The sequence below is a fragment of the Micropterus salmoides genome, unplaced genomic scaffold (assembly GCF_014851395.1).
Source record: "Micropterus salmoides isolate LMB-PRFRI ecotype aquatic unplaced genomic scaffold, ASM1485139v1 Ms_hic_scaffold_18, whole genome shotgun sequence".
Lineage (NCBI taxonomy): Eukaryota > Metazoa > Chordata > Actinopteri > Centrarchiformes > Centrarchidae > Micropterus > Micropterus salmoides.
The window spans coordinates 13,845,455-13,868,354 of NW_024040928.1; the positions used below are offsets into that span (position 1 = coordinate 13,845,455).

Genomic DNA, 22,900 nt, shown 5'->3' on the forward strand with positions numbered 1-22,900 from the left:
TTTATTGCAGTAAATAAATTTCTTTTAGTCTATATTTTAAAAATACTTTTTCTTGTCTCAAGAATAATATATATAGTGGTATTTGTGTTTATACATTCATTCATTTGTAAAATTATGTGTATAAAAAATAAATAAAAAATATTCCTAATATTTTTGGTACTAGCCATACTTTCTTTACACTGATATATTAGTATCAACTAAGAGATCCAGTATCAGTCGGGCTGCAGTCTTGGGTTCATTGAACCTGCGTGATCCTACACGCGTTTGTTTTATGCATAGAGTGTGGTTTTATGCTGCATGGCGGTGGCGCTCTCTGTTGGCGAAGAGAATCATTTGCAGTTATACGATAAAAATAACGATAATGTCAATAGTTAAAATGATGCAGAAAATTAATATGCTTTAATCCGTATAGAATACGACACATGAGATTTATATATATATTTTTTTTTACAAGCATTTACGACAAACAACTAGCGTGTTCACATAATGTATTCAGGCACTTTCTGGGAACCCTACTCGATCTTCGTCAAGCTGTTTAAGGACCACAGGATGTCCATGCTTGCTGAGCGTAAGTACATTTAGTCAAGAGTTTTAATGGTTATTTCCTAGCTTCTTTCAATGTAACAATATGCATTTATATGTTTTATGTTCGCAAAAAATCACCGCTACCAACTGCCAAAAGACTTTCTTCCGGAAACATTCAGTATTTCGTACTTGTTCAACAATTCGTAACATTAGCAATGCTAATGCTAACATTAGCATTAGCATGAACTACACCAGTCTGTAACACGTGTTTCGGTTTTCTCTTGTAATAACTGCGTGTAATTGTCCCAGCTCATATTTAGCGAAATGTATTGTCCTTAATGGCCGAACTTGTTTTATTTAACTGCAGTCTGTTTTTTTTGTAAATTTGTAAGCCGTGACAAGGTTCTCTCAGCATCGCTACTGCTCTGATTCCCGTAATGTTGACAGCTGGCTGTTGCTGTGTTGACATGCACATGACACGCCATTGTCCCGTTGTCCTGATTATTTTGTTGGTTGGTTATCGAGTAAATGGGGAGCCTGGTTCTACGTATTGGATTTATTAGAAACCTGATTTATTTGATAAAGTACAAACAGTATGTGGGTTTGAAATGTGTATATTTAAATGAACAAGACGCGAAACGGCATCACAGCGTACCAGCGGCGTGATGGGGCTGAATCTGATATCTATCTGTGTGTTAACAGTGGTTTTAGAGTAAACTATTACATTGTGCTGGATGACTGTAATGATGTTGCTGCTCTGTATCCAGCCCGGAGGAAACAGAAGTGGTCTGTTGACCCCAGGAACAGCGCCTGGAGTAAAGATGACTCCAAGTTTGGCCAGAAGATGCTGGAGCGAATGGGCTGGTCCAAAGGCAAGGTGAGTGCTAAGATGGATCTCTACTGTTTCAGGCAGGGCCAACAGTGGTAATTTCTTTAGAGGCTGGTAGTTGGTGAACTTGTCTTCACGTGTTATGTCTTCTCTTTTTCTGTAAAGGGCCTGGGCAGAAGTGAGCAAGGCTCCACTGACCATATCAAAGTAAAAGTTAAAAACAACAACTATGGTCTTGGAACCAGTGCCAGCTATGAGGTGAGCACATTTAACATTTGAATGTAATTCTGTTTTCAGTATTTCTGTTAATCCTGACACACTACTAAATACAAATAAGTCTATTTTTGAAGGTGATATTCCAGGAGAACCAAGAAAGAATGTAATAATAATAATAATAATCCTTATTTGTAGAGCACTTTTCAAAAACAAGTTACAAAGTTCTTTAACAAGTGTAAAAAAACAAAACAAAAAAAGTAATAATAATACCCATTTCAGTGCGCCAAAGTAATACACTAGTATTACAGTAATTTTTGTAAGGACTGATGCCACAGTTCAAGTTAATTATAATTAATGTTTACAAGTAACCTAATTTCAAAAATTTTTAATTCTGCTTTAAGTTGATTGCACACATTTTAAGCACAAATTATGAGCCATGCACAGCTGACACATTCACAGCTCAGTGGCCCATGGCAGAACTGTTGTAATCAACTACGTTCATCTTAGCTAGGTTACATAATAATAATAATAATAATAAACTAGAAACTAAGTGTACAAAATTATATTTATGTCCCACATTACTTTTGAAATCTTCTGAAACAATAATTATTGTCAAACAGAGTTCTTTGGGGTTCTGTTGTGTTAAGATCTGCTGTGTTCGCAGGATAACTGGATCGCCCACCAGGATGATTTCAATGAGCTTCTTGCTCAGCTGAACAACTGCCATGGTCAAAACAACCAACAACCCAGCACTGGTATGTACATACGGCAGCAATAAGATGTGCAGTCTGTCTTGTGTAATATACTGTTTACAAACTGGGTGAGAAATTATTTGTAGTGGTCGACTTCTTGGGGTGGTTGGGGTGGTACTGTTCAAAACAGTAGGGGGAGCTGCACTTCAACATTTAGGAGAGAAAACATGGATACAGCACTGTCATACAATAAACATCTTTATTATCACTGGGAAGCAGTTTAACATAAGTTAAATCGAGTTGGTAAAGAGGTGCAATGATACTGAACATCTTTCCATCTAATTTGTAACTATTTGTCTTTTTTTTATATCATCTTTATTCTCTATAGAAGCTCCACCAGAGGAGCAGAAAGGATTCAGCTTGGAGGAGAAGTCCAAGACATCCAGAAAGAGGGTCCATTACATGAAGTTCACAAAAGGTGGGTTTATCTTTTGGCAGCCGACAGATCTTTACAGCAGAGGGATAAACATGGTTCATAAAGGTGCTAATTGTGCACTTCTTCTCATTTCCAGAAGTCATTACATTGATACCATGCAAAGCTGTTTCTGTAGTAGCATTTCAAACTCACCCTAATACAGTACATAGTAAAAATTATCCCCTGAAAATGTATCTGCCTTTTTTAACTAAAATTGTTTCACAGCAACCGTGCACTGATTTAAGCTCAGCACCTATTTTTTGTTTGTTTTTGCAAGCAACAACTCAAGAGCGAGCCTCTGCTTTTTTTGTTTTCCACCTCTCACACAGTCCACACACACACAGAAAGCCTCCTTTTACCCCTGGTTGAGCCTTGTGCACTTGGCTCAGACCACAGATGCTGATCAGAGCTCTGTCAGCCTGTGCTGGGTCAGTTGCCCGGTCAGTGCTAGGGGAGGTTATTAATAACTCTTCCTTCTACTTTCATTACTCCTTTACACGTCAGGAAGTGAAGATTTGCCGGTCAAGGCCAGTACACTGATAGACATGAGGAGGACTTTAGTGTTCAGGACCAGTGGTTACAAAAGAATAACCTCTAGACCATGTTTTATTGCTGAGTCGCTTTACTTGAGCGTGGGGCATAGTTGAGTGATTACAGGCACAATTTTTTAATAAGATTGTCAGGTTTTACATTAGTAATGGTGTTTTGTGTTGGACTACACTTGCAATACCTAGCTGATATTAGTTCATACTGTTTTATTACAATAATTCTGCAAGTCCTTTTGTAAGACAGTAGTGCGAGCTCATCAAATACTACCATGTTTTAAAGTAATTAATCTTTTTTGTGATTGGGTTCAAATGTAGCTCATCTGGTCAGCATACATGGGAAAACAAAATATCTCAACTTTTGCCTCACCTGGAAGAGCCTTTTATATTTTACGTCATTCAATAGCAACTTCCTGTTTCCTGTTTGGGGCATCTGGCATGTCCATTTGCTGCCCCCCCCCCCCCCCCCCCAAAAAAAAACACCTCCCAGAGGCTTTGCGACCCATTAGATGACCCTGCCAGATAAAAAAAATAAAATAAAAAACGTGGCCTCGGTCTTGTCCCTCAGACCCCTTCCCCCTGTTTTTGTGATCTTACTGTGGCAGGAGCCAGAAAAAGACCTTGTCCCTGATGGGTCAGATGCACACTTAAGACATGAAGCACGGACATTAGGGGTGTGATGATGACTCTTGTTTTTCCGGATGCTCTGCTTTCCTGCCCTCAGTCTCTATGCATACTTTATTGAAGTCATATAACTCGGTATAACAGTGAATTTGTGCTCAAGTTCAGAGGAACTTTTGCCTTAGTTGGTGTCCTATGTTGTGCGTCTGTGAGAATCTGTTTGCTGCTTTGGTCATGAATGCATCCATGCTAAATGTCACTAAGGGCCTTTTCGAAACTGCTTGCTACACCCTATCCCTACCTACTTCGCCTCAGTTTGCGCGTTTATGCGGAGGGTCCGCCACATTGAGTGCCATCCGAAACCAACTAACACCCTTTGCTGCACGATGGGGGACCTTTCTTTCAATTTGAGAAGTTAGGCTGCATTGTGTTTAATAAAAAATGCTCTTTTCTGATAGACAGTACAACTGTTGTTTTCATTGAATCGTATTAATACGAAAATCTTCATCCAAAACTAAATAGCCAACGTTAAATGAGAATAATAGAACATGGCACAACAAGATACACAGGGGGATCATGTAACAAGCAACAAAGAAAAATAGTGAATTCTTTATACATTTTAGCTGTTTAAATTCTTCAGACTATATAATGCTTCAATGTAATGTTTGATTTCTTTTGAAATGTATGTGTGAATGTAGGCCTAATATTTTTTTAAATAAGAGGTTCAAATAGGCTTTTCTTTTACAATGAATATCAATCTTTTCATAAAAGAATATATTTCTTTTTTCGTAAATATCTAAAGTCCTAGTATAATATTTGAAATATAACCAAAATAATTTGGTTCCTGGACATACAAAAAATAAGTGACAAATGCTTTCAGTTTCATTATTGTAAAAAATACACTTTTCATCAACATCAATCCGGAATCTTAATAGCCTGCAACTGTTTATTTGATCCACGTTGCAGTGGTAACGTCAGATCCTATTTACGCTGGGGAGAGGGTATGTCGTCCGAAAGTAGACCGCTGTATTTATACACTACGCGGATTAGGGAGCTCGATTTGGCTGTGAGGGTGACTCTGACCAGAGTTCACTCCATGTCGGAGTGGAAGTGGCGAGGGTTTCGAAAAGGCACTAACTGTCCCCCAAACAGCCTCATTAACTCCTTGAAAAGGGCCGTAAATAATATCTTGCTCAAGAGTTTAGTATGTTGCCCAAGGACAATTCGTATGCCAGCTTGGGACTCGGTAGGCAGTACATGTCATTTCAACTGTCTTTGGTAACATAACACCTCTTTAACCTGTTTCTTCTCAAAGAGACGCAACCGTTGTCATGCAACAGAAGGCACGCTGGCACTACTTGTTTGTCCTTAAATGACATATTTGGCAACTTGAGAGTTGAGTGCTCCGCCTGCCTTAAGTGGTCTGACAGGCATAAACCAGTGAACTTTGACTGTGGAACTTTCGGTTTTGATGTTGAAGATGTTTAAATGTCAGAAATATCGGTGGTCCTCTCGCAGTGGTAGGCGACAGCTACAGGAAGTCTTACTTGAATTATTTGTTATTTTTTCTGTTGACTTTACCCTACTGTGTCCAGCTTGCGATCCGGATCAGCATGAACAACCAAAGAGGTACCTGGTAACATTTGACCTGCCACGCCTGTTTGCATGCTTCCACTGACTGCTCTTGATGTCAGCTCCCCTCCCTGTGAAGCTGTTGCCAAGTTAAGGCTTAGTAATAGATTTAGTGTTGCTAAGCCTGTTACATGGGAGGTTGACAAAATCAAATACTACTCCGCATAGCTCTGGATGTGCAGAGATCTTCTGAGAGCATGTGAAGGTCAACCATTGAATCTGACATTAAATACCTGATTTCATATCCAGTCAGATAAAAATATTGTAAGAGACTTTAAAAGAATATTATTTGCTTAGTCTAGAACCGGTTAGTAAACTAAAATACTAGTCTTGTCTAGTAATTTATTGATTGCCCTTGACATTAAATCTATACAATTGCAAAAATGTGGCCACCGCAGCATCTGAGAACCTTCCAAACATCTCCATCTCCGTGCAGGCCGCCTCCTTACACTCCTGCTTCTTTTTATTTTTTAATTTTATTGATATCCTGTTCAGGCCGGTTCCCTCACTACCAGCACTGAGGATTGATGGCCTTTGTTTGTGGGGAAAAGCACCAAAATCTCGGCTGCTTAGGTGCGGGGCCCACAGCATAAACCAGTAACCCAGTTTTAATTGCTGCCTCCATCTATCACCTGTCACGGCAGCAAGGGTGGTTGATGCAGAATTTAACTACAGCTCTCCCTCCGTTGCTCTGTGAGGCTGGCTTTATCGCCTTTGGGGTTTTAGCAAAACAGTTGTTTTTGCATTTTAGCTAGTAAGTGTTTGTAAATTTAAGGATTTTGAGAAAACATGACAGACCATGTAAACTACAGTATATTATTAAGCTAAAGAGCAGAGGGCCACAGATACCAAGTTGTGGTGTTCATATGTTCATTTAGAAACAGCACATCTCCCTCCTTATCCATGTTTCATACCAGTGACATTGATATGACTGGACACCATCAATCTTATTTTGCTTATTTAGTAATTTGTCAGATTTGTGTATTTCTCTGTGGACCCTCAGTGATTTGCCAGTCTGGTCTGACTAGTTATCTGTACTGACAGTTGTTGCCACGTCAACCATCCATTGTAACCAGCATGTGTTCACTAACACTTTCCATTGCACTTCAGCCACCGTTTGAATGTTTTAGGGAAAATTAGGGTTAAGTTCTTTTTTATCAGAATTTTTGACGGATACTTCCTCATCCAAACAGCAGAAAGGTCAGATTGGGCATAATTTTACATTTGACCCAAGTTCACTAGATGACGAACACCACAGCCCCCCTGCATTTCTTTTAGTTTTCAACATTCTTTCTTGGTTACATCTTAGACCTGCATGTGCAGTGACTTTCAAAGCCAAGAGTAGGGAAGATAGAGTTTTAAAAGCAATAAATAACCAAATGTTATCAGAGCCCCGCTGAAGGAAGAGGATGCAGCTGTACGAACAGGACCCGGGCTTGAGACAGACGACTGTGTGCTTCAGGAGTCTTTGAGGCCCACCTTAAAATGGGAATCCGGAGGCCTGGTGTGGCAGACGTTGTCGTCGGTTTATTTTTCTTTGCTGTTTTATCCCTGGAGCAAGAAGCAAACCACGCAAACCTCCCCTTTCTTTACTCAAGAGACCACCTCCCCTTACCTTCTACACACACACACACACACGCACACACACACACACACACACACACACACACTCATGCTGTAACTGTAAACATTACAGGTTGCCTTAGTAAAACAGTTTTCCTTAAGATGTCTGCATTTAAATTTATATTATCTTTTTGGGGGGGGGGTTTGGTGTGGGACGGTGTGTGTTAGGGAAAATGTGGTAGTTTTTGTTCACCTTTTGGTAAAGGTAAAAATGTGCTAGTATATGCCATCATCATTTTTTGTGATTGGCAATTTCTGTTTCATTTTATCCTGTTTAAATTAGCTTTGTTTCTATGCGCCAGAATAATGATCCCAGAAAACATACTTAGTCTTAAAGTGAGTTTTAACTTGCTGTGTGATTTATTTTTGTTTGTTTGTTTTTTTTAGGGAAGGATCTGTCCTCCCGTACTGAAACAGACCTTAACTGTATATTTGGGAAGAGAGGAAGATCTGCGAACGACCAAGAGCAGGTAAGAGATATGTAGATAATTATGATCCACAATTGTGGGGGGGTGGGGGGATCTGTCTTGCCTTAAAGGTAAGGCAGCAATTTCAACTGATTAAAAAAACTAAAATTTAAAAAAGCTTAGTTCCTTAGTTCTGTTGTGCGTTCAAGTGAAGTGTGATGGATTTTTGGGGTCTTTCACAGTCACAGAGTTTATGATCAGATGCACCCGTCTGTAAGGCTTTATTATCATGAGTAACACATAATATATGATTAAATTACATTAGTTCCAGTCAGTCAGTTTTATCATGTCAAAATGCAGTATATCCAGTCTGTAGAGAATATTCCAGGTGTACATGACTCTTTTTGCAGTGAAACAGTAGTTTTCCAAACTGGGAGGGCAGGTCTGTGATCTTCCTCAGCCCAGTCAATGTCAAGCGTGCCCTGGGGGGATGAGGTGGCGTACCTCTGGCCAGGTGGCTTTAGCTTATCTGCCTCTGTTTTGGTAATTAAGGATGACTACTGCTGCTGATGCCTCCATCACTCGCTGCAGTATCATGTGATCCTTCTGCTTCTACAGGGCCCAGCTCCTGAGCAGCCTGTGGCCTTAGATTAGCCATGTCACAGCATGCAGCTTTAACACCGCCAAAAGGCCACTGATGGCGGCAAGAGCACCTAAATCCAGTTAAAGGATTTGCACTCTTAGCCCCTACTCCTCTCTTTGCACTTCCTCTCTCTTCTCGTCTTCTGTCTTGGAGCGCTCACATCAGGTAGTTAGAATGCCAGCAGGCATTATTAAAGGCAATTCAAAATCCGGGTGAGGTGTGCAGAAATTGGAAATGATGACGCTTGCAAAAAAAGTTCTCTTTTTGCTCTTGGCGTTGATGGTTGGTCACTTCAAACGTCACTTTGCCATTTGGCGTTATGCTGGCTCTCATGCTTTAGAAACGTAGCTTAAAGGCTCAGACAGATGCAAGTAGCATTTCAGGCCCAGTAAGTTCATTTGGCTTGCTAATCAAATCAAAGCCCTACTTATTATTAAATTAACCTGTGTTTGGTCGCTTCCATTTTTTTGGTCTATTTAATTAGAGGAATGAAAAAAACAGCCCTTGAGTTATTATTGCTGTTTTCAGAAATTAAACATAGAAATTAAACACAAGTATCCGCTAACAAAATTTGGTGTGCACCAAATGTTGTTTAAATTTTTTTAAAATTATTTTTAAAAGGACTATAATTAAGTCACCCATTATCTTCCTCACTTAGTTGAAAATACTGACAAATAAAATCATTGGGTCAAATAAGTATTGCATGATTAAAATCACAATAATCCCACCAGTGTGATTTGAACATTTTTAGATATTAGATGTTTTGGATGCTAAAAGACTTGTGTATTTTAACTGTCGGATTAAAGAAGTGACACGAGCAGATGCAGAACGTCCATGTATTTTATTATGAATTAATAAATCTTTATTTTATAAACTGGTATTTTTGGTGTCACAAGTTCTGCTGACCCCATACAGAGCCAGAAGGACAATGACTAATGTAGTATTTGGACATAGAAAAGCCTCTTGCTGGCTTCCTCCGTTTATCTCAAGCATTTAGCTTGAAGAAATTGGCATCTTAAAATCCATAAATTGCAGGAGAAAAACATCCTCTATTCCCCTGCAGGTACTGAGCCATAGCATCACAATGGCTGCTGCTCCCTAGCTGATTAACATTGGAAATGCAAGCCATACACACCGTCATTTTCTCCCTAATCGTTTGGTTATGGGTTGCTATTTTTCAGCCAGGAGGGACACCATTGACCATATCGCAAACACTGAACACAATTACAATGGCTTCCCACGAGGCCTTGTGTTGAAGCCCAGTAACATCTGAGGTTGCTGAGAAGAGGTAAAGAGGGTGATGGACCAATCAAGCTCTGGGCATTGTGCGGGATCTCCTGTGAGTGTGTCCGTGGCCCTCGTTGCACCCTGATCAGTGCTTACAGGACTGTTACAGCACAAAATGCGCTCTACAATATACAGACAGGCAATAATCTCAAAACCCCAAAGAGTTGTATTCCAAAGCAGTGATATTAGGAGCTTTGGTTCAGCGGTGGAGGTGATTTGCACAAGTTTGCACATGCAGCCACCAGTCGCATTATCCCATATCTGAATCCTGACAAGGTGAGGCTGGGAGACTCAACCAAATCTGGATCGGCTCCTCCAGAACTGCCCTCCTTCCCGCTCATGAATCTTCCAGCACTTCACCCACCGCCCACTGCTGTGTCTCCAGCCTCCCTTCCACCAGTCCCCCACTGCTGGGGTTTTCCTTCCTCCCGCAGTGATGTGCTTCCTGCTCGCCTCTTATCGCTGCTCACAACGCTCCCTGAAACCAGACAGGCGGACACACACACTCGGCTGTCCCACATGCCTCTGTTCATCAAAAGCAGCACTGGATGTGTTCAAAAGACCACATGAGCGCATGAGACAGATTATTAACCCCTTCATATTAATTGGTTGTAAACAGTTTCAGCTGAACTGCTGTTGTTTAAATTATGGTTCGTTGTTACACCCTGTCCCATGAACAGAGGTGTGTTTTTAGATGACATCCAAATTTTTAAACATTTCACATTTTAATGTATGTATTTTCTATAAAACATAATTTTAAGTTGGAACTAAAATGATATTCTTTAAACAGCCACAATTGCACTTGAAAGCATGGGGGGGGGCTTTAAGACCATAAAGTCCAGGTCTGAACACTCAGTTATTGATTTCAATCATCAGATATCTGGTCAAATAATTTAATAATTAATAAGCCAGCATGCCAATGTCAACTTTAGATGTGACACTTCATCAGCGCTGAAGACAGATTTTAGACAATATTCAAAATGTTTTGAGGTTTAATACCCAGCCCCAAAAAAAAGATGGAGTATTGAGAACTAAAGCGTTAAAATCATAACAAGCGCATATCAACTCCTTCCTTCTTCGGGATGTGTGACACCTCAGGGATATTAAGCGCTAATATCAAACTTATCTTTTTAATCAGAACACATAAACCAATCCCATACAACTTTTCTCCATAAAGTCTGCTATTCTTTTAGATAGTTTAGCAAGCGCTGTGAGATAACTGTTGTTGTGATTTGGCGCTATATAAATAAAATTGAATAGAAAATTTAGTTTTTTTCACACTGTCATTTAGTGTGTCAATTCACTTATGTTTTAGCACTGAGGTCATAGTTAGTACTGGACTGCTTTATATTAAGAAGCATTTTCAATATGTCATGTATGAAAATAGGCAGGACAAATTAGAAACACTTCATATAAACATATTGCATCCCAGTACAACACAACAGCTAAATAAAACTTTACATTAACATTAAACATTAACCTTTAATATTAAAAACTTGGCAGTGGCGTATATGAAATTGCTAAAGATTTTGCAGCTGTACCTAATAAAGTGGCCACTGACGGTACGTGCCTGAATTAAACGTTCGTTACACTTAAAATACAAACTGTTAAGTATAAGATAAATTGATGACCTGCATTTCACCTTACCGTGTAGCCACCTAAAAATGTATGCTTAAAACCATTATTTACACTCCCTGACCTGTTAGGGTTATCAAGTTGTGGTGGAGCACCTGTCCATCTACATGGCTCTCTGTTATCCATCACCCATCCCACGCTCGCGAGCCCCCTCCATCTCCTGCCTCCTCTTGTGCACCTCAACACAATTACTCACGGCATGACAAACGACAGGCTCTCTCTGCCGAGATATCAAAAAGCCCCGGCCACTTCTAAATGAAGGCACTTTGGCAGCCCTGCGCTCCCTGTGCTTATCGGCGGGCGAGCAGTGCCCCTGGCCGTCCTAGCGTCCCCCTCTACTTCCCCCTCCTTCTCCACCACGGTGCCCTCCTCAGGGGGTTTAGTTAGGGGAGCCACATGGAGGGCCAGCCCGGCTTGATTTATCTCCCTTGCCCCTCTGCCCGGCCACTCAGGCAGGCCGAAAGAGCCGACGAGGCTCCAACGGGCCTCTGCTCGAAAGCCCGGCATTAGCTGAAATAAACCATTCTGCCGCCCAGTGAAAAATGTCCTCTGATTGGCTAATTAATCAGTCAAAGGGGAGCGACGCGGCTTGTGACTTGAGGGACCCAAGCGGGCGACCGCAGAGGGCCTGCTGATAAATAGACTCCCCGCCGATTCATACATCAACAAAAGTTAGTCATTTTTTAAAGCTGCCAGCTCAGATGAAAGGTGGAAACAAGCCGTGGTTTTATTTTTTCCACCTACATTATCTTCCACATTTCTATTTTTTTGGAGGGGGGGGTGGGTGAAAAAGACAAATCTATTTTATTGCTTCTTGTTTAGTTTTCTTACTTTTAAAGCTACATTTAAAATATATATATTTAAAATAGTTTATATCATGACTGCAGCGTGGCCATGCTTTTGATACTGACATTCATACTTTATCATTGTTATAAATGTTAGAATAAAATTAACTTCAATATATGTATTGTTTTTTCATTTTTCATTATCTCATCATTTTACATTTGATAAATGCAATCACTGAATTGAATATTCAGTTAACTGATTCAGCCTCTTAATCAGGACAATAAAAAATAACATCATTTTTGAAGTTTTACAGTGATTTCACTATTAGAAGCATCAATTTGTTACAATATCAACTTGTTCATTAGTTCTGTACTCCTTAAAAATATCAGGGAAGAAAAATGGTTGAGTGTAATTTGGTACAAGGCTTGTTTTGATGTCTGAACCCTCCAGTCAGACGGTCGGTATGGTGCACCCTGCTCTCGGGTCAGCATGACCCCTGCGGCCTCTCCCACTCCCACTCCCGCTCAGGCACAAAGGGCCGAGGATCAAGCCTCATCGGGTGGCACCTGTTGCAAGGTTTTCCTGCCCACGCGTCGTCCACATGAAGGATCGCACGTCAGCGGGGGCTCCCCCGATACCACCATCTTAAAGAATATGGGACAGGGGTGGAACGGGCTGGGGGCTCGGCTCGAGCGTTTGGCAGATGCGTCGGCAAGGCGCCAGGGAGCCGATGGGTGGAGTTGAGCAGTGAAACTTTGCTGACAGCGCAGATGCAAAATGTCTTTTCAGTACAGAAATTGTCTGCAACTCTAGTTTGGGTTTCACAGGTTGCTACTGAGGCCCGTGAAGTTGAATTGTTATTTCAAATGTGTTTCCCAATTCATAGTAACAGAGCTGGTTTGTTTTAGATAAGGCACGAGTTGTTCCATCAACATTACTAACTATAATCAGTGACTAAGGTGTTTTATTTCAGCTTGACTCCATGCAAGAAAGCAGACTGTAAACAGCTTAGTCTTCCATTTTTCTACATGTTGACTTCCATCATTAGTACATTAATGAATAAAGACTGACTTGGATAACTTTGCATATGGCTAGTTCTGTTAATATTTAAGCACTTGTTTAGATCAAGCTGTTTTATTGTTAACTTATATTCTTCACTTTACTGCTTGCACTCTTAGTACACTTATAGGATTATTCTTTAGTTCCTGTAGAGTTCCACTGCGTTAAATATGCCTAAAGTAGACAATTTCTTTTCGGCTCAGTTGTCCTTCTACTTGCAGCATTGATCTGTTGAAAGGAGATGTCGATGTAAATGTGCGTTGTCGCAGTGTGTGGTTGCTGCACTTTGAAAGGGCCACTGCACTCATGCAGGGCGCCGGGCTTATTGTGAAGCTGAGGAGTTCTAATTCATTCTCAGATAACATCTAATTGCCTCAAGCAAAAGCTCTCCTGTCTTGAGCATGTTTGTTGACAGGCCGTTTGGCTTCTACCGCTGAAAATATCAAGACCCGCCAAGTAACACCCACCCCCGCAAAGACACACACACACACGCACCACCTACCTCCCTGGCAGTTCTGTGGACTGCTCCCTCCTGGCCATGCCAGCTCGCTGACACTTACAGATTAGCGCAGGACTAAAAAGAAAAAGAGGGCGTCTGTCTCTTAGTTACGGTCCTAAGCTAGAATACATGGGGTAAGGGTAATTACCGCCTGGTGAAGCTAACCGCCCAAAGATTTCCAGCCCTCTCGGCTGTTTACAGCCACCGAGTACCGTTTAATCACTGACTCTTTAATCTAATAAATCACAACTGGGGAAAATAATCACTGCATCTTCCCTTTCTGGGGCTGTGGTGGGGAGAACCCTATGCTCTTGAGGGGGGCACTGTCAGCAAGCGTTTGCAATGTTGAACAAGAACAGGGCAGTCATGCTGCATGCATAATGTTGTCTTCATTTGTTACTTATGATAAACGTTCTCGCACAAAGTGCAATTTTTCAAAACCCATTTTTTTGTATTTTGTCTTAACTACACACAGAAAGTATGCCTTTAGCAAAACTATTGCTTTGTGGAAGCTTCCATGTGTGGTATTTAATGAACTTGCAGTGCATGATTTTACGGTTTTTAACGTTGTTTCTTTGTATGTGTGAAATATTATTTCTGTGGAGGACAAAAAAAATATTTATCACTTTTGAGGCAGTAACATTACTTAAAAAATATTTATAGTCAACCGAAGGGTTTGCTTATTTACCAGGGAATAAGGTATCCACCTGTTTTTCTGTCCACCCACGTCAGGCTCATGAAGGATGGGCTACTGGACTTGTGTGCTCATCAGGGAGAGACAGCTGGCTAATCAGGGCCTGATCCATAGACCCTGACTATCGCCAAATTTATTATTGTGGCAGGACAATGAGGGCACACTCATGCAATTACAGACCCAACCAATATTGGCTAGAAATTATTGAAAAAAACAGCAAGTAATGCAAAAGGTCATTTTTTTTTTTTTTAAGAAAGAAAGCGCAACTGCAGCTTTGTCGAATGCTAATTAAGATGCGAGCCAGAAGGTGACTTTATACGTCTGAACTGCTGATTGGTACGACATAAGTGTTGATATTTACCTGTTTTAATAACTCTCAGTAAATCTAAAATGGGTAAACCTCCCAACCTTACAATTGAGTCCCATCCAGTTCTACACTATTGCATGAAGTTTAGATTTGTCATGACTGATGCACAATATAACCAGACACCATTTTTCATGACTTCTCTGTTATTTTTAACTCATACCCACACCTTGAAGGACTTGAAGGGGGCTAGTAGTGCGTGGGAAGGCTGACCTCATTACTATTTGTTTCGGAGCTACCATGAAATGGCCAATTGAAAATGTCAACAAGAAAGAACCCTTCTTTTTAATCTGGTTGTGGTATTAGCCAGGTTTTAACAAGAAATTTTAATAAATGCATAAATAAACTCCCACTACTGCAGACAGAGTTAGGTGTCCCAGTTTACACCCATTTTGTAAGCAACTACATGGTTGTATCGGTTTTATCAGTCTGCCAGAATCGGAGCAAAGAATTCATCCTCACATTTCAACAGTTGTAAACAACAAAAGTTTGATGTCGAGCCATATGGTGCCCACATAATAGCCTTCAGTATGACAACTACAGATGGTAGGAATGTGCTGTGCCAATCCGCAGGATCGGGAGATGGACCGATCCAGGCCGTTAATGGACCACATAGACTATTTACCGTGCTTTGTTAAGGCCCATTGCGCCCCGGGAAATGCTCCATTGCACTCTGTTAAACATTGGAACAGTTTGTTGATGCTCAGCATTGCAAGTGATTGAGTTGTAGAATTACAAACAAATGAACAGCAGCCATCAGTGTCATTTAATGAAATCCACACTGACTGCGAGAGTCAACAGTTTAATGCTTAGCTATGTTTCAGGAACATTTTGCAGGTTCAGATCCGGTCCAAACTGTAACAGATCCATACTTGCACTCTACAGATAAACATTCATACCATAAAAATACTAAAGGAAAGAACCATTTGACTGTCACAAAAACCTTAATTGTTTTACTGATTCACTATTTAGGGAGGCTTACTTTTGTGTACTCAAGTACTTAATTGTACACTCTGAAGCTGAATAATGTGGGGGGAGATTAAAATAATTGGATTGCACTGGTATTAGAAAAGGCCTTGGACTGGGATCACAAAACTTAATTAGGACATCCCTGAAACTATTGATTTTGGAATTTTATTCTCTCTTCTGAAATAAAGACAAAGTAAATGTGGTTGCTCAGTAAAGGTTTTCATTGCATAAAGTATATATAATGTACTTTATGCAATATATTTCTCTGCTGATCTTGTTGGTTCAAAGTTTCACATGCACTCTAGCGAACCTTTTCCACCATCCCTCTGCTGGCTTGATTGACTCTCCTCCTGAATATGTTGGCCTCAGTGTCTTGGCACCCCAGCACATGTCTCACTGTTGGCTTTCCATCGGCTACCTTAGCAGGGACAGATAGAACTGGAGTGTCTTGAAGGAGGCGGCCTGTTGAATGTCTTCCCACCCTCTCTTTTCTCTGGGACCCTCTGCGGGCCCTCCCTGTGTTCCCTGCCCAGCCCCAGCCCCCGCCAGGGGAGAGTGCGGAGCAGGAAGGGCCCGATAGCCAGCCAGGCCGCTCCTCTGCTGAAGGAGCCTTATCTCAGAACTGCACACAGTGCACTGAGCGCATCCTTTTCCTGGGGTTCTGGGTCCGGGAGGAGGCGGAGGAGGAGGAGTAGACATGGCTGGATTATAGGTGTGTTCTCCAACCCTCTACTCCTCAACCCCACTGTGTTGTAACCTGGGACTGCCTTTTTCAATCGTTTTTCTGTAGTTCCAGCAATTACATAAACTGATTTTCTAAATTATAAATTGGTTGTGTCCCTTCTTGAGCTTTAGGTGTTTAAAGCAAAGCCCCTTTTAAAGTGCATTTCCTACTATAGGAACTAAACTTTGCTCTTCAAAATATGGTTTTAGTTAAACATTTTAGTAAAATTGTTTTTCTATTTTAGGGATCTGCACGAGAAAGTTTTTACTTACCTTCAGTCTGCATTGTATGAAGGTTTTTGTTGCCAGGGCTTCACCTAAGCAGTTCAATGAGTAAAACAAACTGAATGTAAAATGTAGAAATGGACTGCACACCTCTGCTGAAAAATGTAACTTCATGAAACTACACTTGATTGTAACTAAAGACTTTCTGCAGTTGCTTATATAAAAGTCTAAAGTAATTCTCTTCGCTGCAAGGCTTTTCACTGTGAGCCACCTGCAGGAAGTGCTGTCACTGTCTATTAACAATAAAATAATAATAAAACAAAATAAATGCATTAAAACATTTTCATGTTCTTAAAGAAGAAAATGTCACTGGTCTTGAAGAAAAGCACTGCAGCAGAAACGTTCTCATGTTAATGCAACACACAAAAACAATTTTCTTAATGAAATGGAATTAGGCATGATAAAATATTGATACTGTAGTGCTTACATTTTTATATAATCCAAGAAATGGCCTTTTGTGATTTACTATATTTTGTGACTATTGCTTTGTTAAAATTTTATATCATAAATCTTGTATCAGGATACATATATTCTAGTCTGAGGGAGTAGTCTCATGCTTGCTTACTCATTTGGCTTGCTGTATACTATATGCTATGGCACTCGCACAGAAATGGTGACTGATATTAACAGGCCAGAGAAAATAACACACACCTGGAAATAGGGAAACAAGATCTCAAACATTACTGCAGAGTTGTTTCTTAGTAACATGTTGTCTTCAACACAAAAATCTCCAGGGCTGCTAGTAATGCTGACGGGATCTGTAGGTTTATATCCATACTGTACGTGTGTGTGTGTTCAGCCTGTGCTCAGCACAGCACTTTCCCCTCCTGTCGGATCAGGGTCTAATGGAGATCCCCAGGCAGTGAGGAAGAACCACAGACCAAGTTCCAGCCACTTCCCTTGATGAAGGAGATGTTTCTCTCTCAGTCACTCTCTTCTCCTTTTTCCCTCGCTCATTCACCCTGTCCCTCTCTTGAGAGTAATTTCACAGGCAGTTCTAAAGTGGCCCCCAGCCATCTTCCCAAATCCCAGTTACATGTTGTTTGGCGCTGTCAGCTCTTAAGCCCCATCTCGACTCTCCCAAGCAGAGAGGATGCCATTGTGCAGTAACAGGGAGTATAGATTTTTTCTGGGAAATGGGAAAGTTTTGTTTAATGGCACCTCAGACGAAGGGCCTTATCCCCCCTTGTTAGAAGTTAGGGTTCTTTCTAGTCTGAGGTGGTGGAAAGCTTTGTAGTCCGTTTGAACACCTGCCTTGTCATTTACCCTCAATCATGTGCTTCATGACCGTGTGAATGGCTTCTAAATCCATCCTTTTTAGATGTAATAAAGTCAACAGAATATGCAGTAACTTATGTAATCAAGTATGTTATACTTCCCCAAATCCCCATTTTACATGCAGAATTTAAAGCCTAAAGGAACATTTGAAGCTTGGCTGTATTTGCGGATCAATCATTTCTTACTAAATTAATCAATATATTAGGTTGTGAAAACAATGGTTATTTCCCTTATGGATATATATTGACTATGAAGAGCCTTTTAGTGGGTTTAGACTAATAGCTTGTTGGGTTTCTTTGAAGTGGCTAGTCTAAAAGAAATGATTGGTGTGTGTATATATAGATACAGTATACTTCAAACCCCAGAGGAGGCCCAGTGCACATGTAGTAACTTCCCACAAGGCCTGTTCGGATCTACATCCACATTATTTTACTAACCCATCAGTTAGCTTGTCTATCTCATTCAGTTTTGAGGGTCAGAGTACTGTAATCTAAACGTAAAAGCTTAAAGGCCAAAGCATGAGGTGACTCAGCACAACACGGTGTTTTCAGTTCATCTCTAATCTGCAGGGTTTGAAAAACGCCGTCCGCTTCAGCATCTCGGAGGTAATACACAGGGCGGCGGTATTGTTTAGTGCGATTCTCAGGAGGAGCTTCTGTATTCTTCTGGACAAATCATTATGCATTGAGTAGGCCATTAGGAAAATGAAGACAAATGGGCCGCAGGGGTGAGGTGACAAATTGTTCATGCTGTAGAGTTAAAATCTAGACCCTGTTGTACCTGAGTTATAAAGTTGATCCTGCTTAATAATGCAGCCTAAAGGTTGGAGAGATGAGTTGGTGACTCATGTCCTCAGATTCAGGACCATTTAACCAAAGCAAATGAATGAGCACTGCTCTCTGGGTTGCTTCCACTTTGAAAGGGTCCTTCTCTGACAAAAGAATCTGTGAATCTGATGTTGCTTATTGGCATACACTCACAGAGGAGGTTAACAATTAACAAAGACCTGTCTGAATTGTTATGCCATCTTTCGCATTGCACACATATAACATTGCACAATTACGTAATGTCTTGGGGGGGGGGAAGTCTCATATTTTGAAATCAAAGTTACATGTGCAAAACCCCAGAAACCTGCTGTGGATTCACGCCAGAGTTGCCTGAGAGATATTTGAGATGGTGGCCTAACGACGCAGCAAACTTTTTAAAAACTGTTGTGTGCTGGTTGCTTAGTGGTTAAGGTTTCATATGACCGTAATCTCCCTTGTTCAGTTCCAGCGGAGGATCTTTGTTGAATGCCCCCCCATGTTTTTTTTTGTCTGTATCTACAACTTCACTGTCTAATACAGGCAAAATGCTAAACAAAGTGATCCTTTGAGAAACGGTAAATGGTAAACAATGACTTAAATCAGCAAAGCTGATTGTACCATTCAATTGCCTCCCTAAAAGTACTGACTATGTAAGGCATGAACTGTGGTGAGTGTTGATTTTCTAATTAAATTCACCATTTATTAAAGCAGACGTTTACTCAGCCTAGTATAAGCATTTCTGAGAACTGACTGTTGAATACTAAAGTCAGCTTTAGGTCTGTCTGTCTGCTGTTTCACACATTTAATTGTAAGATATTGAATCATTTTGAATAAATCCTAAACGATGTGAAATGATTTCTGATAGTTGTATTCTTTATATTTGATGTCAAAGCAGTGCTGTAGTGTGTACTAACATAAAATCTCCTGTTCACTGCAAACACTTATATTCTGGTCAAACTACTTTCAACAGGCGCACATAAAATTGTTTCACACAAGAAAGCTTTACTAGTGAGGAGCCGTCACAGAGGCAAGGCAGTTAAGGAGCTGACTGTGCAAGGACGCACAGCTGGATGTGTGGTGCTACATAGTGTTGTAAGCAGATGATTATAAATGTCAAATGTGTGACGATTAGGTCCGCAATGCTTATTTTAAGGTGATCCTTTTAACACCTATTGTTACATTGGTAGCATCCTATTTTGGCCTCTTTTCACTCACCAAAATCTGCCTGGTTAATCTCTGCATGATGATTGACGATCACTTAAGCTCCTCCGTCCACCATTGTGTGCCGTCTATTTCTGTGTGGATTCTCTAAATGCTAACGCCGTCTTCTCGTGTGTGTTTTTGTTTTGTTTTTTGTTTGTTTTTGGTCTAGGAGAGCAACAGCAGTGATTCCCAGGGGGAGCCACAGGAGGGTTTTACTCCTGCTACTTCTGAGCTGGATACAGAGTCCATCACCAAGACTGTGAAAAGTACTCTCAATATGCAGGAGTATTTCGCACAGCGAATGGCTCAGTTGAAGAAGGCTCGTGGACAGGCCCATAGTACAGCACCCTCAGTGGAGGCAGAGGCCAGTGAGACATCAAGTCCATCCAAAGAACTCAGTCCCATCCGCAGCAGCAACCATGACTCAGAAGAGCCTAAAAAGAAAAAGAAGAACAAAAAGTCTGCATATAAGCTGGAAGTGGCAGAAGAGAACGATACCGCTCCCATTCTAATAGAGGACGATGATGACCAACAGCTGGAGCGTCCGGGGAAAAAGACGAGAAAGAGGAAAGTGGTTGAAAACGAAGGAGACCAGAACTGCAAGGAGCTGCCTCTGTCCAAGAAGAAGGTTAAAAAACACAATAAGGAAACTGAGCTACTAAACGGACATGGGCCAACTGAGGACCAAAATGTTGAATCTGAGGTTGGTCAGAAAAAGAAGAAGAAACAGCGAAAGGAGGTGGACGATGTAGTAAAAGAGGAGAAAGAGCAGCTGGTTGGGAAGAAATCTAAGAAGGACAAAAAAAAGAAAAAGAAACATCAAGAATAGGGTGGAGTTAATATCATTGGGCCTCTAATCACATCAGTCCTTTAGCCTTCAGGGGGACGTGGTACTCCCATAAACATGATCATGGGGGCCACACATGAATTGATTAATTGCCTTCATGAGCAAATCAAATGTCTTATGTATATATAAGATCTAATAACCTGTTCAGAGGAGAAAAGGGAGGTTAGACATTTGATCACATTAAAAGCCTTGACGCTACTGTTGGCCACTGGGATGCATTGATGCAACAGATGTTAACATACCTCGAGTTAAAGGAAGTTTGACATTTTGGGTAATACTCCTATTTTTAATCAAACATGACATCACGTGTTAATTAGTGAGCTTTAGAGGTGGTGCCCCCCACCCCCCCACGTGAGAGTGGTATCAATCTACTCATCCAACTCTGAGTAAAGAAGAAAATATGCACATGTTGAACTATGCCTTTAATCTAGTAGATCAGTTTCTCTATATATTACTCCACAATCTGTAAAATGTATTAATACAGACATCAGAAGTTGACATACTTTTTTAAATGAGCTTTTGTGTCCATCAAATTTACAAATAATTAGAGCTGGCATGTGTCTAAATGTGAATAAAAGTGGTCCAAATTCCAAAATACTACCAAACCATTTAAGACATATGGGTTATTTTATGTTATGCAAACAATATATCTATATGTGTTTTACTACTTTTGTGTCTTACCATCTAATATGCATCAGCGTTACTAATTATTTAAGTAGAATTTCATAGTGGATTTTATTATTTTGCCAGCAGTTAGTGTTGACCATCTTTGTCCAATTCTTTGGACAATAGATATTTCCTTGTGAAATTAAGCCCTTAATTTTTTTGTTCTTTGTAAAAACAGAAGCATTCAGAAATTAATAGTCTTTTTGATGTTATATGACTTTACAAATCTGAATGGAAGCACTCTGGTGATGTTTTGCTGGAAAACTTTTGTCTGACACATTCATGAGCTGTAAGAAAACAGGAAAATGTTGGTGCTTTAACAGGATCAGATCACTTTTTGAATAAATCCAAATAGCCATGTTTGATTGTTTTTCTTTCCTTCATAGGTTAATAAAATGTAGGAGTGGCGAGAAGAAATAGGTTTACTTCCGTGTAAAGATCAGCTGTAAAGGTTCCCTGAATAACCAGTCACCCTTTCCACTTCCAAATGTGATTCATGAGGTTATGAAATCTTTTCTTTGACTTGACAGAACTCTTTAACAAGGCAGTCTTGTTCAGCAGTGACTGTGGATGGTATGAGACAAAGGAGGAAAAAGGAAACCACATGTCCAGTCTTACACGTCAAAACAATGCAGCTTTCTTCGTCACTCTTTTGAATTAGAAGTTGCGAAAAAAGTCTTGACTTCAATTGGTTCAGAGCCCCACTATCACTGTAAGCATCTCCGGAGCTCAGGCGATTTTCTCTCTCCATATCCTCATATAATGTTGAGTCATTTTCAGTTAATTACTTTGATAATTACTTTCATCTTACCCTCTGTAAAGTGTCTGAGTACTTTGAAACGGGCTATATAAATCTAATTTATTATATTAATTAAAGATACAGGGGAAGCTGTATCATTTTATAAATATAAGATACCGTGTTGCAAACCAAAAATGTGTCGTTCAACTTAAGTGGCTATTAATTTTTTGTTTTATGTTAAGAAAAAGTGACTAATAAAGTAAATAATATTATGATTATAATAATCAGTCATATGATGACATTGATGTAATGAAGGTGCTCACTTTTATTTTTAAAATAATTAAATTTCTGTGAGACAGAGAAATAATGACGGACGAAAGTGATTAAGGTTAAGACTAGCCTGCTGGTGCTCTTCACTGGAATTCATTCTTTAATAAACTGATTTGGATGTGTGCTTGCTTAAAGAAATAGTTGTGTTGCCATAGTGAAATTTCCCTTCATGAAGCTCATACGCAGAGTCTCCAGTAGCCACATCTTTCACACTGAAAGGGCGACCGACAGCAGGCTGATACAGCTCCCACCCACACAGCGGTTAACCCACACAGTGCTATTAGTCATTTCAGAAAACCCTCAACTCTGAGATTTCATGTGCTTTAATTCAAATTGTAAATATGAAGTGAAACTTTTCTCAAACAAGTCTGCCACCTGTACTGCACATGCACTCACTCATTCTTGTGCCTCCATCAGCTCACACTCGCTCTGTTGTGCTAACTTTCACCAGCTTCACATCAATGTCAGGACAGCAAGAGTAGTAAGTGTGGCTCTATATATCACTGATGTGCCTGCTCTGTG

General features: G+C 40.4%; 1 protein-coding gene across 1 annotated transcript; it reads left to right on the forward strand.

Moving 5' to 3' along the window:
- Positions 1 to 468: 468 nt before the first annotated feature.
- Positions 469 to 21,669, forward strand: pinx1 (PIN2 (TERF1) interacting telomerase inhibitor 1). Its single transcript, XM_038726399.1, has 7 exons — positions 469 to 568; positions 1,293 to 1,402; positions 1,520 to 1,612; positions 2,235 to 2,325; positions 2,651 to 2,740; positions 7,546 to 7,628; positions 19,966 to 21,669. Exons 1-7 carry the CDS (start codon positions 487 to 489, stop codon positions 20,623 to 20,625), a joined length of 1,209 nt encoding a protein of 402 aa, XP_038582327.1. The 5' UTR covers positions 469 to 486; the 3' UTR covers positions 20,626 to 21,669.
- Positions 21,670 to 22,900: the final 1,231 nt, after the last annotated feature.

Bases quoted from the DNA above. Each gene is read 5' to 3' on its own strand.
- pinx1 (XM_038726399.1), top strand. From the start codon at position 487: ATGTATTCAGGCACTTTCTGGGAACCCTACTCGATCTTCGTCAAGCTG. The intron at 1,613-2,234 runs GTGAGCACATTT...CTGTGTTCGCAG, and splicing joins GAACCAGTGCCAGCTATGAG to GATAACTGGATCGCCCACCA. The intron at 7,629-19,965 runs GTAAGAGATATG...TTTTTGGTCTAG, and splicing joins CTGCGAACGACCAAGAGCAG to GAGAGCAACAGCAGTGATTC.